At 36.8% G+C, this 22,157-nt stretch overlaps 1 protein-coding gene across 8 annotated transcripts in view; it reads right to left on the bottom strand.

The window, feature by feature from the left end:
• LOC117219368 (monocarboxylate transporter 12) overlaps nt 1–22,157 on the bottom strand; it is a 53,992-nt gene that overhangs the window by 17,557 nt on the left and 14,278 nt on the right. For 5 of the 8 annotated variants that reach the window (XM_076518630.1, XM_076518635.1, XM_076518628.1 and 2 more), the window contains exon 2: nt 857–986. In XM_076518630.1, coding sequence (XP_076374745.1) covers nt 857–986 — 130 coding nt within the window. Of the gene's footprint in view, nt 1–856; nt 987–6,018; nt 6,799–8,038; nt 8,062–10,949; nt 11,504–22,157 lie in introns of those variants that run through there. The other 3 variants (XM_076518633.1, XM_076518636.1, XM_076518634.1) reach the window with 3 other exon arrangements.

The raw sequence follows: 22,157 nt of genomic DNA, 5'->3' as shown, positions 1-22,157 counted from the left end.
ATAACAACGAGCAAACTCGTGCTGAATACTTCGCACATGATTATGTAGATTTACTGAACATTGGAATAAAATTGGTTCTTCTGTTAGCAAAATTTGGGAACGAAACTTCGCGAAAATATACAAAGAACAAATATAATTTATATTATATAATTATATTATTATATTATTATATTATTATATATTATATATTATATATTATATATTATATATTATATATTATATATTATATATTATATTATTATATTACTATTAATATAATTTATAAATAAATAAAAATTGTTCTATCGAAGACATTATCAAGGACGAACAAATCGTAATCAACATAACTGCTTAAAAAATATCATAATGCAAGGGGTTGAGGTGCAGTCTAGTGATTAGCATTTACCAATATCAACAATATTTCTTGTATCTTGCAAAATGGTACAATCGTACAAAAATCCGCAGTCGATTCGTCCATTCGTTCTCCCGAATGGAACCAATATTGCCAACGTTTCTGATATACTTTGCACACGTTTCCCACAGATTCTCATCGCGAAAGATGGTCCAGATGGGTCTTAATTTGCCGAACGACCAAAGTGTAACGTAGCACTGGCACCGACACGATTCTCCGGAGGCCCGGTACATTTGAACTAATGGTAACGGCGGAAGAATTCTCGGGCACGGAGGTGTTTAACGGTGAAAGACCGCAGTGTAGGTGTCGTTGCAGAGTCATTTCGCGGTCAACATCGCAGACAACGAGCAGGACAAGGTTGGCAAACCTTAGGTCAGATCGGGCGACCCCGTCTGAAGACGTTTCATCTTGATCCGGCATTTACGTTTCATCCGGACCCAGCATTCGCGTTTCATCCACGCTCACCTCGTTATTGTTGTCCCGAATGTCTTCGAGCGGCAGATCCTCGTTCTTGCAGCCGCCATTCTGGTGCGGTGCCTTGGCGACTTGCTCATCCACTTTAGTCCCCAGCGACGCCATCGTCGTCCACGGTTCACTGGAACACGACGTCATTGGGACCAGGTTAATAAAAATCGTCGGAAGACTGCTCGAACACATTTCGGAGATTAGGTGGATCTTATTGCGTGGATCGTTAAGAGAAACAGGAGTCGGCTATTTCTTCCTTTAACGCTTGAACGACGGGACTCGGGTCAATTTAGACACGGAGTATGTATACATATACATATTTAGTGGTCTACAAAAGTGTCCGTACACCTTTTAAAACGCAATAGCTATTTTACAATTGAAATAAATGACTTGATTTTCCTTTAGATGACATAGGGACTACTGGACGATGACTGAAATGCACTCTTTTTCTTTTTTAATTTTGCTATTACTTGGAATGACAAGTAAATAAAGATCTCTCGTTTTTTAACTTTTTCTATCTGAGCCTATAACAAAAATTTAAAAAATGTCTTTCGTAGATCCCGGTAACTTATACGCATGTTGAAAATTTTATCGAAATCGGTTCACGTTGTTACGAGTTCGCAGTTTTAAAATCACAGTTTTATCACGATTTTCACCAAAAACTGCAAGAAATCTGCAGTTTTTAAGATCCTTCAAATTTTCAGCACGCATATAAGTTACCGAGATCTACCAAAGGCATTTTTCAAATTTTCGTTACAAGCTCGGATAAAAAAGTTAAAAAACGAAGATTCTTAATTTTTATAATAGTAATAGCAAAATTTAAAAAGAAGCTTTTTAGCCGTCGTCCGGTAGACTAGCCCCTCGATCATCTAAGAAAAATTCAAGTCGCTTAGTCCAGTTTCAAAAAAGTTATTGCGTTTTGAATGGTGTACGAACACTTTTGTGAGCCGCTGTATTGTTATGCGACTTTATAGTTCCTAACGATTAATTCAAATTTGTTCGCATTTCATTTCTTCGAGTCTCGAAAAAGTACCCTAAACGTATGTTGGAATAAACTGATACCGATAGCCTGTTAGATATTTGTCAAAACTGTCCGCCGTTTGAGTGTTAATCATTTTAATAGCTAGATAATCTTCTTTTAGTCTTCCAATTGTTTCAAATTACAGCAATTTCTCCTTAATTCGCGCTCAGATTGCGCACAAAAATGGACAATTTGGAAAGAAGTGGTACGATTATTCGAGTATTGCAACTCGTTTTTATAGTTGTTAATCGGTAATTATAATGAATCTGTAATTATAAAAACAAGCAGCAAGGCTCGAATAATCGTATCTCCTCTTCCCAAATAGTCCATTTTTCTACGCAATCTGAGCACGAATTAGGGAGAAATTACTATACTTATCGTTCTTGTTACCGATTAGTAAAATTCGCAGTTTAATTACGTCCGATGGTAACGTTCAGTGTTCTGAAATCTCGGGACAACTGCAGGATAAGTAGAACGGTCTAATGATCGTCTTAATGCCGACGTTCGGTTATTAACCCGTAGCTGATGCAACAGTGCCATCATCGTCTACAAGACATTAAACAGATTTAGTTGAAAATCGTCGATTGCTTAATCTCCGAAAGGATGATCTCAAATGGAATCTCAAATGAACTATTTAGACGGATCTATATATATATAAATAGATCCGTCTAAATAGTTCATTTGAGATTCCATTTGATATATATATATTTAGACTCTTTATTAATTTAATTATAAGTGAAATTGCGAAGCATAATATTCAGATCGTTCTTTCTGCAGACGTTGAATTTACTCCATCTAATTGAATAGGTATCAATTCTGTAACCACAATCTAAATAGTTAGATGGTTTTGAAACGTCTGCATAAAATAAACATAGAATCTGCAGTCGTTAGAATTAACTTATACCAAATATATATCCTTTCGGAATCAAGTACGGTGAAATGAAATCATAGATAATTGGTATAAACTATGAATCGTATGTATTCAAGACAAAACTGACTATATACTATTTAACACGTTGACTGCCACGCGTATTTACAACAAAATCTCCTACAGGCCACCCGTGCCGCTATAGGAAGCGTGCGCTGTTAATTCATATCTGTTTCTGTTCCTGCATGAACAGTTGGAATCTTTGCCGAGTACCGAATGGTATAACTTAAAATCTCTGCCCTTATTTGTTTTCAATAATGAAAAGAGATCGGATTGGCCGGAAGGAGAAGCATAAATAAAATTACATCGTCAGATTCTGATTTGGATACTGATAAATATAATCTTAGTGATAATGAATGTTATGAAGATACTATTGACGAGATTTTACGAGAGAATTGGTCATGGAAGAAGAAAGAAATGTTGATGATACTGAGGAAGCTACAGTTCAAATAAGAGATACGAAATGGACCGATCAGAGGCACGAGCATATCTGAAAAAACGAACAACTTTTTGTCCAAGCTGTCCTGATCAACCTCAACTTCGCAGAGAATGTTTTAATGTTATACACTGCGAATAATTTTTTTAATAAACCATTTTCATAAGAATTCAATAGTTTCATTACCTCCTGTAGAATATTTGTCGAAATATTTTCGGAAATCCTTTGCAAGTAGTCGAATCAGCGTCACCCGAATTACGGGTGACGTGGTCTGATGAGAACTTTTGCTGTCACCCGAATACGGGTGACGCGGCAGTCAACGTGTTAAAACGATAGAAAAATTCGAGGATGTTGACGCACCACTTTTAACTTGTGAAAATCATGAGGCTCCTCTGTATCTCACAATTGATACGATTGCTACTTTGCAAAAATACTTGCAGCCTAATCATAGGAAACAGTGGACATTATACTTTCTATCTAACTGTTTGAATTATATAGCACGAACATACGGAAAGGTAGAATTAACCAGAAGGAAGAACGAGCGAACGGAAAGTTAATGTTAGCTAATGCGGAATTACGTTTCTTTGGAAGATAAAACGGCGAAGTAGCAAGAAAGATTGCGGGGAGAACGGCATGGTGGATTTCCGAGTTAACGATCAACAATGGAGATCGGTATCGAGAGCCCGGCTTCCACGGGAAATAACTCCTCGAGTATGGGCAGAGCTAATCTCGCTAATGGCTCGAAGGAGAGACAATGATTATCGAGTCGGAATAATCAGAATCGTATCCCCGGTACCCTGACGTCACTAATGAACTGTATTATTGAACTGGAATTAATGTTTCTAGTTTATTATCGCCGGTTTGTTGATTCAGAGAGTGGCTACCATTGCGGACACACCCTACCGGCCGAAGCACACACCTCCGAATGTCGCCGAACGAACGCACTCCTTTTAATTGCTCATGTAGGATTTCATATTTTATGCATGTGAATTGGTCATATGCTCGACACCTGCAGATCGGGCCGACGCGTCACGGTCCCGCGGCCGATCGAACAACGTAAATACCGAGCATTATCACGTCGCGATAAATTATACTCGTGCACGCGTCGCTTTTCGAGAAAGAGGACAAAACGGGCAACCAATGTTTCCCCGATTCCTTGTCTCCGACGATGGAAAACACGCTGTAAATCAAGTAGGACGACCAGTTTTCGAGCGGCTATTCCTGTCCCAATGGAAACCAGTGCGATAATTGTTGTAATGGTCGCGACAATCGCGTATTTCTGCCACTCCCTCGAGCCGAACGCGTCGAAATGTGTTCGATACACATTTTCTGATTTGTGTGCCGATACCGGGGCTCGTTAATTTCGTATACATTGTGTACCGTTCGTGGATTTCTCGTGGTTTTTTTTGTGTGACAAAAGCGAATTAGACGGTGGAAAAATTGGAAGAAGTTCTGAATAAACTTAATAAAACTGATCTAACAGGGTTCCAAATTTTGCTAGCACTTATGCTAACGGCACTGACTTCTTCGTTGATGATTTTAATAAATTTAAAAATCAACTATATATATATATATAACGTTATCAGAAGCTAGGATGATTACTTTTTGTTTGCTTTCTATATTGTAATTGTATTGTTTTCATTTTCATTTTCATTCTTATTATTATCTTATTATTATTACTATTATTATTATCAGTAGTGGTAGTATTACTATTATTAATATGTTGAATGTTTTAGAAAAATTAAAAGGGCATCTGGCCCGTTGATACTGAATAAATTAAATAAAATGAAATTAAATTGCATTAAATTAAATTACATCGAAACTATAAAGAGAAAAAGAGATATTCTAGTTGGTTCCTGTGTCTCAGAATTTTTGCGAACTATTTTTATTTTACACAAAGGTCCGCAATCATTGCAAATTGGCATTGCCTAATTAAGGTTCGAATTGGAATTCAGATCTATAATGAAAATTTTAACGTAGCATGTTTGATTTGGGTAAACGATTGCGCAGGCATATATTATCCAACATTTCAACGCAACAATTATGCAGATACGATTCAGCGGGATGTTCGCACAACGCCCAGCATTTCGAAACAGATTTTTGAAAGTCTGTATTCAGCAAAAACTTCTATTCTGTATAGAATAAGTCACAGAAAGAAAGTCACAGAAAGTTCGTAAGAATTTTTACTCTTTCCTGTATGTCCTCGTAAACATCTTGAGGAGTATTATTCAATTGAATATTAACACTATCGAAAATTGCGTTTAAGATAAATGAAAAATTTAATCATACACGATGAAATAATATATAATATAAATATATAATATAATAATATAAATAAATAATAAATCATATCAAACTGAGGGTGCGGTGCGCAAAAACAAACTTTCTTCATTTATAGTTAGCGTACCAAAGGTGTTAGAGCACCTTCGCCTAACTAACATGAATATACGACAATCTCATTACTAGACCGAGAATCTTTGTGCAAAATAAAAATTGTATACATCGATCGCAAAACAAGTCAAGTACAATTTTCTTTTTTCCTTTCCTTCATTCTTCATTTTAATGAGTTGACATTGGTACACCGACATTCTTTTTAATCCTGTCACTGTTTTCAGTTTCACCCACCCATTTTTACCATAAATGCATAAAATCCCCATTGCGGATTCTGTTACTAATTATTGCACTTTATCTTCCGAACGACACTGGTCAACTAAAGCGAAACCCCTTCTCGATTCTGACTGTACTAGCAATGGTAGAAAATCGTGGTTACGAGTCACCTCTAGCGATGTCGATTTTCAACGGCAGCCACCGATCTCTTCGGACTCTTCGATCTCTTGAACGAGGAGCGCGGATCAATCCCTGACGAGACGAATCTCGGCTGGAAACTGTACGGTGCCCGCATGAATCACTGATATTATAGCGAACTTTCGCATAGAGTCTCGGAAACAGCTAGCGAGTCAGCGAGCTCACGATATCAGGGAGAAAACAACGCCCGCGATAAACAGCGCGGTGTCCAGAAATCTCCACGTGATAGCGACCGAGAGCGTCTCGATTGTGTGGACTGGCGGTCAAACGCTTTTTGGAACCGTGCTATCTAGCAAATAGTTTCATCTTGATAGCATTACCGATTTGAGGATCGAGGGAAATCAGAGTACAAGTTTACGCTTTTTTCGGAACGTGTTCACCGATCAGTCATTGTTGTGTAAAATTGTACAGCCTGCGGAACGTTCGTCGAACCGAATGAATATCGACTTCAAAGCACTTGAATTTCATAGATTACACAGCACAATGTATGCATGGAATATGAAGCAGTGGAAAGTTTGGAAGAACACGAGGAGGCTTACGTATTCTTGCGATGATGATAGATATATATAGGAAGGAATAGGTAGTTTTCGGGTATAATTAACTTTATAGTAATCGAACGAGACATATTAAATTTTGTTCTTCTTTTATTTAGTTTATATTTTTGAATAAGACAACTTCTTTGTTCTTTTATTTTGTTTATTTTCTAATGCAAACATTTTTCTATTCTTTTATTGTGTTTATTTTCTAATACAAACCTTCTTTTATTCTTTTATTATGTTTATATTCTAATACAAACATTTTTTCATCTCCTATTTCGCTTATTTTTCAATTTTGTTATTCTTTTATTTAGTTTATATTTTTGAATAAAACTTTTTTGTTCTTTCATTCTGCTTATTTTCTAACGCAAACAATTTTTTTATTGTTTTATTGTGTTTATTTTCTAATACAAACCTTCTTTTATTCTTTTATTATGTTTATTTTCTAATACAAACATTTTTTCATTCTTCTATTTCGTTTATTTTTCAATGAAAATTTTTTAATATGTCTTGTTCGATGAATATAAAGCTAAATAATGCCCGAAAACAGATGAAAGGCACAGCAACTGAAAAATTTGGATCCTACATCATGAGTCATATTCTAGCGATCAGTTGAATTCTGGAAATATTAATGTATCGCAGCAGAGATTAATTCTTGACGAATTCTGTGACTCATGTATTGTTTAACTCTTTTGTCCGAATGAATGTGAAACATAGTCCACGATTCATATAAGCATGACAACAATAACAAACAGTAAAGTATCGGGAAATATGTGATTCGAGCTCGTTACTCCGAAAATCTGGCATCGAAAGAAGCTTAATTATTAGGTCTACCGGAAAGTTCCGCCCGTTTAAGAAATGAAAGGAAATAATAGATTGTTCATAAATTTAGTAATATTGTACTATAAATAATGTACTGTAAATAATATTGTACTATAATAATATATAATTATTTATTGTACTATAAATAATGTACTGTAAATAATATTGTACTATAATAATATATAATTATTTATTGTACTATAAATAATGTACTGTAAATAATATTGTACTATAATAATATATAATTATTTATTGTACTATAAATAATGTACTGTAAATAATATTGTACTATAATAATATATAATTATTTATTGTACAATATAATTTCCGTCGATACTTCTGACCTATTGCCAGCGTGACGGCAATTTGTGAGCAACATTTTTCAAAAATATACGTCTCGAATGAACACGTGCATACCTATCGAAATTTGCAATGACATTATCAGACAGAACTTCCCGGTAGACCTAATATTTTCAGATTACGTTAGATCAGCGAGAATAATAAAAAGAAAATAAAGACACCGATCGATCTCGATGATGCTCTTTAAGAAGATTCGTTGCGCGGATGTTCGAGCAACGGAAGCACATTTATGGTCCCCTATCTACAGAGTATGCTAAATTCTTCACGCACTCACGTTAACTGTCATCGAGCACCAGCACGTAGCACGGACGTTATCTTTTCCGTTTAGAGAAATCTCGTTCGCTCGAGCAACGAGAGATTTCGCGAAACAGAGAAGTCACCTGACTGTCCATCGATCGGCGGTAGCAGCGACAGTGAATGGACAGTGTGTGAACAGGGGAGCGGCGCGATGAATGGACGTGAACTGAAGTTCAAGGGGGGCGTCGGGAGAAGTCGGTGGACGAAGATTTACGCGGTCGCACCGACGCGGGACGCGTGGAATTGGTCCTGAGAAAACTTGTTCGCGGCTGATTAGGCTCCGGCGCAGAGGCAAAGGAGCCAATCAGCCCGTTTAAATTGCCACACGAACAACGGGGCAGCTGGCCGGAGTTCTCGGCCGAGCTTGATACGTTCGTCACGTGCCGATTGTTCGCCGTGTTCGGCCGACCTTGACCTTTCTCAATGCTGCCGGTCGACCTTCGTGCACGAACCAACCCACTGTACGGCGCAACGGGGCTGGGAATATCGTCGACCTCGGCGACTTTTCACCGATTTCACCGCATCGGTACCCCGTCCGAACGAACCGTTCACCAACCCTGCGTGCTGCTCGTTAATATAGCGATTACGCCAGGCAGCTATTAAGCTGACTTCGTCGACGCATAGACGTAAACACGGCAGCGTGTGATCGGTATGCGATCGTGGATGATCGGACGGTTTTCGAAACTTTTTTCTCGACGAAAATCCGGGGGATTTATCTAATGATCATATAGCGAGACACGAAAGTATCTGAAGACTTTTTAATAACTTCTTGTTATAATTAGGCGAAATGATCTAAATTTTTTTTTCTAGATATTAGGAAGTTTATTTTGCGAGACAATGGGTAAGAAATTGTTTTTAATAATTGCAATTGGTTGGAATGATAAAAGAAAATAAAAGATCATGTTTTTTGAGCATTTTCATTTAAGCATAAATGATTTTTTCGATATGCATACAAATTATCGAGATCTACAAAACGCATTTTTACATTTTCGTTAGAATCTCAGATAAGAAAGATGAAAGAACATGATTTTTAATTTTTTTACCATTTCAAACAATGTTTTGGTTGTTTGTAAACACATTTTTAGTAAACTTTTCCAATAAACCATCTCCTCTAACATTTAAAAAAAATTTAGATCGCTTGATCCAATTATAAAGAAGTTGTTCCATTTTAAAAGGCGTTCGGATACTTTCGTATCTCATTGTGCGAAAATGATCTTTTATATTTCTTCCTTGAATTCTTATGACAATGCAATTTTGTAGCTCTCGATCAGGTGATTATCTTAAAATCGATAGGATCAGTGACGGTATAGTAAAGACGTGCCTTATTCGTTCTACAAAATAAAGTCATGGTTATACCGGAAACTATTCAAAAGTATTGTCATTCTTCTGTTAGGGTTATAATTTTTTTGTTTTCAGATTTAGTAGTTGACATTTTTAGGTTACTATAGAAACAAATTCCGTGTAGTTTTGTTTACAAATGTTAGTTTGCTATCGATTTTGACATGGAATGCAGAAATAAACATTTTCGACACATTTTACTTTTTCATTTTCATAAAAACGATGAAACGGCTGAGGCTCACAAAGAGATATGTGAAGTTTATGGCGTCGATCGCTTAATAGAACGCACGTGTCAGAATTGGTTTAAAAAATTTCGTTCCGAAGATTTTTCACTTAAATGTGACCAACATTCTGATCGACCTTCTGAAGTTGATGATGACAAAATGAATGGTATAATTGAATCGAATCGTCATATAACTGCGCGAGGGATTGCAAAAGGGTTAAATGTATCACACACAACAATTGAATGTCACATGAGGTGTTTCGGACTTGTTAAGAAGCTCGATGTTTGGGTTCCACAAATTCACTTAACACAACGAATCAGTTTATTCGCGATACGCATATCAAACGTAATGCGATCGATCCTTTTTTGAAACGAATTATCACTGGTGATGACAAATGGATCGCTTACAATAATATTAATCGAAAAAGATCATGGTCGAAGCGTGATGAACCAGCACAAACCATATCGAAAGCTGAATTGATGATGCTGTCAATTTGGTCGAAGAACAGAAGAACATAAATGAGAACATAAACGTTTCGTTCCATTAGACTTACAAAATGAACATCGTATTCGATTTTGAAATATACTATACTCTATCGGAAACGTTTGATGGTATTTTATTCTAGTATGTCTTTCAAGAGTTACGAATCGAAATTATATACGACTTTTAAAGCGGCTGTTGCTCGTAAATCCGAGCGTCCAACTTGTTTGAAAATCTATATATGAAGCTTTTGTTAAATACACAATTGAAAGTCAGTTATTATTGGCACGAGTTTCGAGTCATCCTTGGAATAAATCATCATCGGATACTACAAAAACTGCCACAATGTTGCAACTGCTGACGCCTGCACTGAAAACACGATCTCCGTTCGCATCGTTCTTGCAAACACGATGTCCGAAGTATCTAAACATTCTCTTTCGCAATTAGAATTGCCAAGACATTTCTTCTCGAAATGTATGAACGTTTTCATCAGTTGCAACACAGAGAAACCAAAGAGCAATTTGCAGATGTATATATCATATTTCAAGAAATGTATACCGATATCCTTAATTTCTCTTTACCTTGCTACTGTTCCAAAACTATTTTTATCACGGAAGCATGAAATCTATCATCATCTTCAGCACAATGTTCCACATCGTTCCGTACATGCAATGCTATAAAAATTCCCAAAAAGCACAGCTGACTTTTACATTCAAAATTCGACCAACAACGAGCCTGCATCCACAAGATACCTATTCTCAGAAGGTATTCCAATGGTTTCACCTAGCGTACACATTACAGACACAGTTTCCAAAACGAAGAGCAATCACAATAGTTCCTACTTACCACAACAGGATCAGACGAGCGCGTATAGTAAAAGAAATGTCCGACTTCTAGACGATGCGCGACGCTACAGAGGAATCGACCAACGCCGACGGATCGCGAATCTAAGGAATTCGGCGAAAAGTGATTTAACCGTAGACCAGGCTCCTCCCTAATGAGATACTGTCCAGCAGCGATCGCAGACAATTGAACCAGTCGACCCGCGCGCAACGAGGCGAACGGCTTTGTATCTTGTACATATTTTGTGAATCGCCGATAAGATACGACCCGTGTCAACCGGAACAATTTACATGTCGGGTGACAGAGACAGAGTGAGAGAGTTGGAGGAAGAGAGAAGCGTCGTCATCTCGCTGGAAAACACGCGGTGCATACTGTTTGCCGAGGGATCATTCGCGGCGGACGTCCACAAATCAACGTTGCCTGATACGTCGCGGCGGCAGAAGCAAATTCGGGATCAAACCAACGAAAACAATATTTCCCTTATCGCTGCGAGCGATGCTACCGGAACCGATTTATCGGGCAGACTGGAATCGACTGAGCCCGAGGAAAGTGGAAATCCAGTTTCGATTGGTCCTCTGGAATGCCTCGCCGTCTTGGAAGACCGGTCGCTTCGGGATACACGACGATTTCGCCGGCGAATCGATGGATTCGGTTTTTATAGGAATATATATGCTGGACTTTGTACTTGTACTGCTGCATCGGCCCGGTTGGCCTTATCGTGGCGGAGAGAAGATGCAGTTCGATTTAAAATACTCATTCTTTCCCGTAATCACAGTTGTACCTCGATTATACGAACTTTGATATTTTTTGATTTATGGAGATACACAACACTAATTTATCATACTAGCGCTGAGTTTTCTATTATCGATGAAAATTATTATATTATTATTATATATTATTTTATTATTATTATATTATTATTATATATTATTTTATTATTATTATATTATTATTATATTATTATTATTATATTATATTATTATATTATTATATATTATTATTATAATCGATGGAAGAAACCTTAATGTTCAGACATTACGGTTTCTTCCATCGATTCGGATAACCATGGTTTTGCTGTGTTTTAATCGAGCCGTTTATTTTGAAAGTGGCATAAGTCACTTTGTTTTTAAGTCGATATATTTAAGGGTTTGCGTTTTAACACGTTTCAAAATATGGATGCTAACTTTCGAGAAGATTTACTTGTATTCGTTATCTTAGGATACTGATATTTTTTTCAGTATAAATAATTTCGTATAAACGTTACAAAATCACCACTTTTCATTACGGTAAACTGACTTATGTCACTTTCAAAACGAAAGGCTCAATTGTACTAACATCGTTTTCTCGTGTTCAGAATTACGTTATGGTACAATAAAATCTTGGTGAAGAAAATCAGTTGAATTTTACACCTGTCGTTGGTTGAAAATGCAATGCTTATAATATTCTAGAAAATGTACGAAATTTTCAAGATAATATTTTTGTTCAGATTTATAACAGAACACGCGTTTGTCACCGAAAAAGACTATAGTAGTGTACGATTTTTCCAAGATAATATTTTTGTAAACATCCATGAGAGGATACTATACATTTAACACCGAAAAAAAAGACTAATAATGTACGACTTTTACATGATAATGATTTTGTTCGCATTTCTCAAAAGTATACATGACATTTAATACTAAATTATTATTTAAGCATTTAATACAAAAACAGTTTGATGAAAGAGACAGTAGAGAATAATTTAACAACTCGTTAAAATCATTAAAAGAAATAACGAAATCTCTATTTACCTATTGTTTGTCACAAATTACAAAGTCAATTTTTATTTTTCGTACAGAGATCCACAGCCTAATCCTAGCAAAAATATGAATCTTTCGGTGTTAAAATTTCGAATGCACCTAGAGCATTAGGATGACGATGGCAAGATAGGAATCGCTAGCAGGTCAACGTCCCTTTCACGTTCTCCTTCCTCGTTGTCCCTTTTCACGATCGTTCAGCGCAAGGTCGCCACGGATATAAATACGAGTAGCCACGAGTTAGATGGACGAGCTGGGTGCTATTGGTTAGAAGAATGTTTCAACACCCATGCCAACGGCGTGGTTGTTAGCGTCTTCATCTCGTGACGCCTCCACGTGTAGGCACGTAGTCAGCGTAGCATTGTTGCACGGCTTCGTGGAGTATTGTGCAAACAGGATTGTGTAAACCTCGGCCGGCTGATAACGGGGTCCCGCTTATTTTTAGGCTGCGGTTCTTCCCTCCACCCTGGCGCGTTTGCCCCCTGGACTCTCTCTCGAATCGGCGGTACGAGCTACGATATCACTGGATGCTCTTCGAGTATGCTAACTTTCGTTTCGGACACGATTGTCGATCATGCGACACCCTATCTCCGATTCTTTGGATGAATTTGCGTCTCGCTGAATTGACGGCGAACCTTGTTCGACTGGTTTTGTTTTGACTGGTAGCTAAGTGACGCTTTAGGAAAATGACAGACATTTTATTCAAGTTTTCGTTCATTTTCAACGATCCTGGGATATGAGAATTGGAAGCGATCGTTTGGAAGTTCGATGAAGAATTTATGCTCTTTTCAGAACTTTTCTCATAGGGTGAGAAGACTGTCAACTGAATGTCAACTGAACCAGTAATGTCGGTCTTGGTGTCGAGGTGACACGATCTTCCGTCCATTTTTGAATGTTAATTTCTATCGCGACATCTTTGAGAACTCCTTGGCTCTGATTTTGTTAACTAGATTTGATTTTGCGGTATTTTTTGTGGCGGTGGTTTTGCAATCTAGGTAAACCAGGCAGCTGTAACCAGGTAGCTGTTTTCGACGAGTATACTCGTCACGAAGAAATGACAATATGTATTTCGTGTTATGACGAGTTTACTCGTCATGCGTAAAGCATAGTTACAATTTACTGTTTAAATTGTAATTTTAATGCAAACTAAAATATACCTATAAATTTGAAGATGTTTTGAATATTTGGAGACCAAGACCAGATAAAACGAACAAATAAAAATGTATAAATAATCATTATGAGAAAAGTTTATACAGCGTCTGAGTTAGGCAGTATACTCTTCATCGCTTACTTTTTGCGACAAATTTTCAAAGAGATCGCAACAATTAACTGGTTAAACGGATGGTTGATCATAAATCAATTGATCATAAATCGTATAACACAAAATCCTCAAACGATGATGCGGCTGTTAAAATAGTTTGAAATAATAACGCTGAAATAGTAAACCTCTAAAGATCTTAATTGATCCTTGCTCCCATAAAATATAATCTGATTACACGAGGACTTCGAAGACCAGCTACTTGACACTCTGTTTGTCGTGCTAATTGATAAAACGCTGTTTCTGGGACGCTAGACAAATTTTTGTTTTTTTTTCTGTTTTTGAGTAATTATCTGAAATCTAAATAATGTGTTGACACTATCCAGTGAAAGATAAGTTAGTTGTCTACTCATCGTTGAACAGATAGAAGATTACTTCTATTTTAATACTGTAACAGCATATTTTTTTAATCAGTAACTACACGTGGAAATAAAGTAATTAAACGTCTAACTAAAAAGCTTCGTGTTTGCAGCAAAATAACAAATGGAATATATATTTGGCGCTAGAAGAGAAGGGGGGTCAAGATCACTTGTTTGACATTTGTTATAATCATTACTCATTTTCAGTACATTTTATTGTTCTTTTTTAATTTTGTACGACTTTCTCTAAAATATGTAAATAATTAGTTATATAAAGCAATTTTCTTTATTCTTGTCTTTTTGTTGTGAAATTTTATGTAGTACACCTACGTATGCCGAGATGAGTCATTTTGACTCCCACGGCACGTAGGTAAACTTGTAATTTACTGTATCTTGTATATTAGTTTCGTTTAGTTCAAATATATTTTTAAAAACTAATGTACATTTTCGTACATATACGTTGCACAAACGTTGCCATAAGATACATGTATTATATTTGCACAATTTTCTCATTCTTCTTTTACTTCTTCTTGTTCTTCATATTGTTACTTGGCCATAACGATATCTTCGCTTGTTTATAAAAACATGTGATACTTGTATATATCGATATTCTTTTGTTTTCGATGCTCTTGCATCGCAGAAAATATTTCGCATTTAGTCAAGAAGATACGTTTACAGAGGAAACGTTATTTTATGCCGTGATACTTCTAGAAAATCGGGATTCTGTTTTTTATCGCGATCTGCAGAAATATTCCCATGAAATTACTTGAAAACTATGGGAAAATTTTCACGAAACAATAAATTACTGGAAGAAATGTATAATTAGGACAAAAATTGTTCTGACACCGACTATGATGGAAGTGATCAAGTACATAGTGTAAATGAATATCCATCATCATACAATGATTTCAGTAGTAAACAGTGAGGATGAAAGATTTCGACGTTTGCATAGAAAAAGAAAAGGAATCCAAGTTCTCTCTAATTATTATTACTATTACTATTCAGTTCATAATTAATTTTCGCTCATAAAATGGGAACATAGGAACGCCTAGAATGCTATGTCTTTTCTTAAGTAACTTAATTTGAAAAACAAGTCAGTTTGATCCCACGTCAATCATCGGTATGTTTAGTGTCAATCCACCAAAAGATTACTGGAGCCAAAAGTACAGAGCTCGTAGATTATCGTATCGAGAATTTCAAAATCTAAATGAATTATCTTTGTTAGCTTTTGGTACGTAATCTCTTCGGTTACAATGATTCATAATCTTAATACAGAGTCAGATAGCTTCTCAATGTACAGACATTTACCGGCACTCAATATTGCATTAAATCTCTCGGCAAAAGTGCAACTTGATTTATTCGCTGATTAATTATCGATTTATTCAAGACTTTTACCAACTATAATATTTTTGATGGATCAGAGGCAGAGATTATGATTAACCGGTTAGCTGTGTTCGACGAGTATACTCGTCATAGAGAAGGGGCAGTATTTTGCGTCATGACGAGTACAGCTCGTCGCGCGTAACAAGCAGTGACCGTTGGCTATTTAAATTGTAATTTTAGTGAAAACAAAAACATATTCTCAAATTTCAAGATGTTTCGAATATATTTTTGGACCTATCAATCCTACACGGAGATGTTTACATTCTTATAAAAATAAGATTAGACAAAAACGACGATACTGGTGTTCGACGTGCAAAGTGCCATTAATGCATCCATTAGATGCCAAAGTGCATCCAAAGTGCCATGTTAATATTGAATGAGTTAATAATATAATATATAACATATAATATAATATGTTAATAAGTAAACAGTAGTAATGAGAAATTGTTAATTTTATCGAATAAAATCGTCTTTTTGATCCAATATGCATCCATTAGATGCCAAAGTGCATCCAAAGTGCCATGTTAATATTGAATGAGTTAATAATATAATATATAACATATAATATAATATGTTAATAAGTAAACATTAGTAATGAGAAATTGTTAATTTTATCGAATAAAATCGTCTTTTTGATCCAATATTTTATTGGATGGCAACACTTACTCTGTGTTTGACAAGTATACTCATCATCGCTTGATTCTCGCGACACGCATAGGTGGGTGCTCCGAAAAGGAGGCGCCACAGCTAACTGGTTAAAAATATAGTAACTGTGATTACTACGGGGATCAAGAATAAACTGCAGGCACTCGCGGAAGCTGCAATCAGCTGTTTGGAAGCACAATCGCGGAATAACAAGAAAACTGGCAGCGACACCGGTGTAACAGTGAACCATAGCTAACCCGGTTATTCGATATACGCGTAGCTGACAGACATAGCTCGAAAAAATTGCATCATGCGGTCGAACTGTCACCGCTTCCCGTTCCGAAACTGAGTAAAAGCGACCTATAATGCCTCCAGAATACTGAACGATCGTGTATTTTACAGTTTAGCGAGCACCAGAGGCGAGTCTTGAAGTATTCGTCCTCGAAATAGGACGAAATAGACGCCGCGACACCGGCAAAGGGGAGGAACTTGGTTTCGATGAGTGAATTCTGCTCGAGCACCGAATGTTTAGGAACACACTAAGCACCGAGTACACAAACTTCTAAGCAAAGTGTTCGTTCTGTCGGATTTTAACGGAGAATCGAATACGCCCAAGACACGCTCCGGGATGCTGCACTTCGAAACTTCGAAAGCTGCTTCAAAAATTAACTATTTGATGCTGTTTCGATCAAACCGCGGATCTTATGCACTTTTGACAAAAGTGAGATTGAAAGACCGCTGGTCGGATCGATACATTATTTTCAACGTACTCTAACTTTTAAAGAGAGAAGGGAATTTGTTTGTAACACCCGTGACTTGCAATTGATGCACAACATGCTGATTTTGCACGAAGATCCGCAATTCAAAGTGCATCGAATGAACACAGACTTTAATATTTTAATAATTAAATGTTTGAGTTGTCGCTAGTTTGATGGGACTGTTGTATAAAGATCGAATAGACTTGAACATTGAAAAATTAAATAAACGTAGTAATGAGTTGGTTTTCTGCATCTACGATCTCAACGTGCAACAATTACACAAACATTTCAATATTGGAATGTTTGAATTCGCTTTAAAAATTAATGTAAAAGGCAAGCGTCTAAATAAGCGTCTAAAATTCATATTTATCTGAACATAAAAGAATCAAATAGAGTGATATAGAGTTAAATATAAAGTTTGGCAGCAAAAATAACACTCGTTTTCTCCAAAAAGGACAAAACTTCAGCATAAAAATATGGTGACAATGAATTCTGCGAAGGAACAGTTTCAAATCTGATTTTCCCTCTCTAGCGTCGCGCAACGAAGACCAAAGTGCATCGTTATCGAGCAGTGAACTCTAACAAGACGGAAAAACAAGGAAAAACCAACGAGGCATATCCTACAAAAATTCAAAATCAACGTAACCATTTTCAGAGGTCAAACTGTGCGTCGAATAAATTGTAAGACGAGAGGATCCTGTTGATCCAGCGTTCCAGTTCGGCCCACAGAAACGCAGTTGCAAGAAGCGGCACGGTGAAACGACACCAGACGAGATGCATCTCGAAATAATCCCCGGCTCCATGACTGGGTCCGAGAAACGAGAATAGAACGACGGCCAATAATAGCGATAGAAAAACGAGTCCATGGGAGAGAAATTCGTATGGTGACGGAGGAATCGAAACGGCCTCGTCGAGGTAATCGGTGCTCCAGAAACCAGAAGGAGCAATTATCTCTGGAAAACGACGAGATAGCTATTATCTTGTTGCGCTGGACACAATGCAGTGGCCAGTTTGTTCGGGAATTCATTTCTGGCTCGATACCAAAAGCTCCACCCCGCTCTTCCATCCACCTTCCTCCCTCTTTCCCTCTGTCTCTCTGTGTCTTTATCCGGCAGATAACGTGAACGATAACAGAATGAGGAGAACAAGAGAAACGCGCGAACGACAATCTATCGGCATTGAACGCTGCTAAATCCCTGTTCCTCGAACAACTATCGAATTAATACGGATGGAAATAGTGTAGAGATTTCGAAGTTTGATTGGTGGAACTTCGGCGATCATTGTGAAGGGAATGTTGTTTGTAAACGTCCTTTTAACGCTCGAACGAAAAAGATTAGATTTGCAATATTTCGAGAAATTTTTGATAAAGAATATTTACTTTACGAAGTTGATTATTTTGTGTAAAGTATCCGCCCCTGTTGTTTATCGCTATCAACGAACAACGAATAACGAACAACACCTGAATCGATTGCTCTTCCGTCGTTTAAGTCAGTTTTACGTTTCGATGTCGGTGCATTAAATTTTATTTAATATCTAGTACAGGTTAATTGCGGCAACGCTTATTTACTCAATCTGAAAGTATTGTCATTACTTGTGAGCATCCTTAATACCTTCATACTTGTCCGAAGTTCGCTGCAGCATGGGGCTGATATCATCTGTACCAGAAGTTTTTGCAGACCGAGTAAAAAAACCTGGCATCTAATTAGAAAACGAATTGATGGGCTGGAGCTTCATTACGGTATCTTGCGGATAGAGTTGCACTTTGGAAGAGCCCCTAAATTATAGCAATTATTTCCCATGAGTTTAAAACGAGAACCGCTACAAATTAAGCTGTGTACACGTGTTTCATCTTTAGCCCGTGTTCATCGATACATGGACTAAAATTGTACATTGATTTTTACTTTCGTTGCACAAGTTTAAGAAAAAAAACATGTAAAATAACTTCGTTCGCGAAATGCTGAATTTATATCATAAATGAATGAATTTGACTTGCAATGAATTACGTGATGAATTAAGTGATGATTTAAGTAGATGAATTATTCATGAATGAATGAGTAAAAAATAGATGAATTAAGACTGCAAATGTTGCGTCCTCACGAATCAAAAATACTTGCAGTATTGTTAACAATGGAACTATCAAACCAGTCAAAATGACTGGTTTCTGATTGTTTCTTTTACAGTTCCTGATGCTATAAAAATGTTTTTGTTAGACGTTTTTATATGAACTTTTTCATTGAAGCACATATTATAGCAAAAGTCATATAAATAAATGTAAAAAATATAAATGAATAATAATAAATAAATAAATAAGTATAAATAAAAAGTATAAATAAATCCAACCTTGTCATTGTTATAAAACAGTATACATTAGGCGCGTTTGGAGCTTGGTAGTTAGTGTTAACGACACTAATTGCCAAGGACCAATTTTGTCCGCTCTGCCCAGTGTTACGTAGAAAATCGCCAGAAACCTGATAAATAAATTCCCATTCTCGCGGCATAGTGATTTAGAACAGCAATTTTCAGTGCTCAATAGTTCCAGCGTTAATAAAACCCTTCGACGATCATTTCCCGAGAGGCTAGCCGGCTCTGATCGCGCGCGGACTTGTAGAAACGTATTTATAGCCACCCCAACAACATTTAAATGGCACATTTCGATAAGTTATTGTCCGGCCACCTCGTTTCTCCGAACAGTGTTTTCCAGGAACCGTCTATCACCGGCAGAAAACTTTTCCAATCGATGGATAACACGCGCCGCGAGTTTTGTTGTTCGGCTCTCTGTCTCATTGCTTAACACGGATAAAAAGGCACGTGACGCGGGCCGAAGACGCTTACGGTGCCACAACACGACGATTAAAAAATTACTCTACACGCAAGATAAACGGCAATTACGCGCACGACCGAGCTGTAATTTTAGCTGTTTGTTTGCCGGACGCCGCCCTACGTGCCTGCCTTCGATTTATAAGCAAATAATCGGGCATTCGTCGACGCGAATCGAGAAGGCCTGTTCTTGTCAACCTAGATTTACTCATTGGTAGCTTGTGGATCTTCAGTATACAAAAGAACTTAATTGTATGCACGTATGCCCCACTCAAAACCCCATGACTTATCTTTGAAACATTTTTTTTATAGAGAAGAAACGGTATTCGAGTCATTTAGGTGACAGATCTTCTAACGCAGACCAATCCTGCATTACTTTCAACTTATTAAAATGATTGAAGAAATAATGATACCTGTATTCGTCTCCAATGTCTTGCAATTGATGAAGACACAAGTTGTATTTTGCATAAAGATCCAAAGTCTACTTATTATTGGTCGCTTCTTACGAGCCAACCTTTGTTATTCGAACTAATCAGTGAAATATGAGCGTTCAGATAAGCTTAGCTACATTGTTAGTTGAAATACTTACTGATTTGTGGCAATATATTGCGCGAAGATCGACTTACTTGAATTGATCTACATGCACGCGAACGTGTTTCAATAACAAAGAATTCGAAGGTTCGGACAATAGAGACCGTGTAGCAATTACAAAATAGCCAAAGAGATGGTACCAAGTTCGCATTCTTCTTCGCGCGATTACACTTCGCGATTACTACTTAAATAAATCTGTTCGTTCGACTTTAGAGCATGTTGTACTCATTAGAACCAATAAAGTCGGCTGACTTATCGGGAGACTTACTCATTCAGCTTTCTTTAATCAGCGTCCAGTAATTCTCTGATTACGCGTGATTTATTCGCGTTCTCTTACCGCGGAGAGTCGTTTTTAACTTCGGGTCAAGAATCGTGTCATATATGTGGGGTAATGCGACAATCGAGGTATTAATGGAGATTCGTAAAAATAAATTCCCATTATTGGAGATTACAAGTGGAACCGACCAGCACGCTCATTAACAACCACCCGTTGCAATTGCTGATTACGTAAAATGTCTTCGATTACAGGTTTGGCAACGAAATCTGAGTTTCGCGAAATTCTTGCAAATATTTATAGTTTCTGCTTTCTTTGTCGAAAAACTATGAGATAATTTCGTTATCGAGTAATTCGTTTGGCTGTCATGCATTTATGGCGGAGAATAATCGAGATGATCGAAGAAGATGGAAATTTCTGCGTGAATTCTGTTTCTCTACAGTTACAGTATACAGTAGTAATTTCTCCCTAATTCGCGCTCAGATTGCGCACAAAAATGGACAATTTGGGAAGAAGAGATACGATTATTCGAGCCTTGCGGCTCGTTTTTATAGTTACCGATTGTCAACAACTATAAAAACGAGCCACAAGGCTCGATTAATCTTATTTCCTCTTCCAAATATCGTCCATTTTTATGCGCAATCTGAGCGCGAATTGAGGAGAAATTACTGTATCTTTATTCTGCAGTAAGATTGGTAGTCTACTACTTATTAGATCTTAATCTGTCGCGCTGGAATGTTGTACTATACACGTCCCCTTTGTTCAGAACCAAGAAAATAAATAAATAATGAAACTAATAAGAATATAAAAAATGCTTCGTTGCATTGTGCATCGTGTAGAATTTTATCGTATCGAACAGAATTGATAACAGAGATTTTTTACATACTGGTAATTTCGTAAATAACTGTTTTAAAAGGATTCGCTACAGACATCCATCGACAAATTTCCAGCGCAAGAGGTCAAATAATGTCCACATTTGTATCTTTTAAATAATATTCTGATGAAGTACATATCTTCTTTATAATATATTTATAAAGTATTTTCTAAATAATACTCTCATTAAGAATCTTGTAAATCCCATACCCATGAAGTATACATATATTAAATAATACTCTTCTAAATAATAAGTACTCTCAAAAAGTATGTTTTAAATAATATTCTCATGAAGCATCCTCTAAAGATCATTCTCACTGACTATCTTCTAAATAAATTAATTGAGATAACTCATTCGTCTACGAATGAACTTGTGATTTGCCATGGACAAACGAAT

The sequence above is a fragment of the Megalopta genalis genome, chromosome 2 (genome assembly GCF_051020955.1).
Source record: "Megalopta genalis isolate 19385.01 chromosome 2, iyMegGena1_principal, whole genome shotgun sequence".
In the NCBI taxonomy this organism is placed as follows: domain Eukaryota; kingdom Metazoa; phylum Arthropoda; class Insecta; order Hymenoptera; family Halictidae; genus Megalopta; species Megalopta genalis.
Note: the sequence above shows the minus strand (reverse complement) of the source record. Positions and strands in the feature narration are given on the sequence as shown.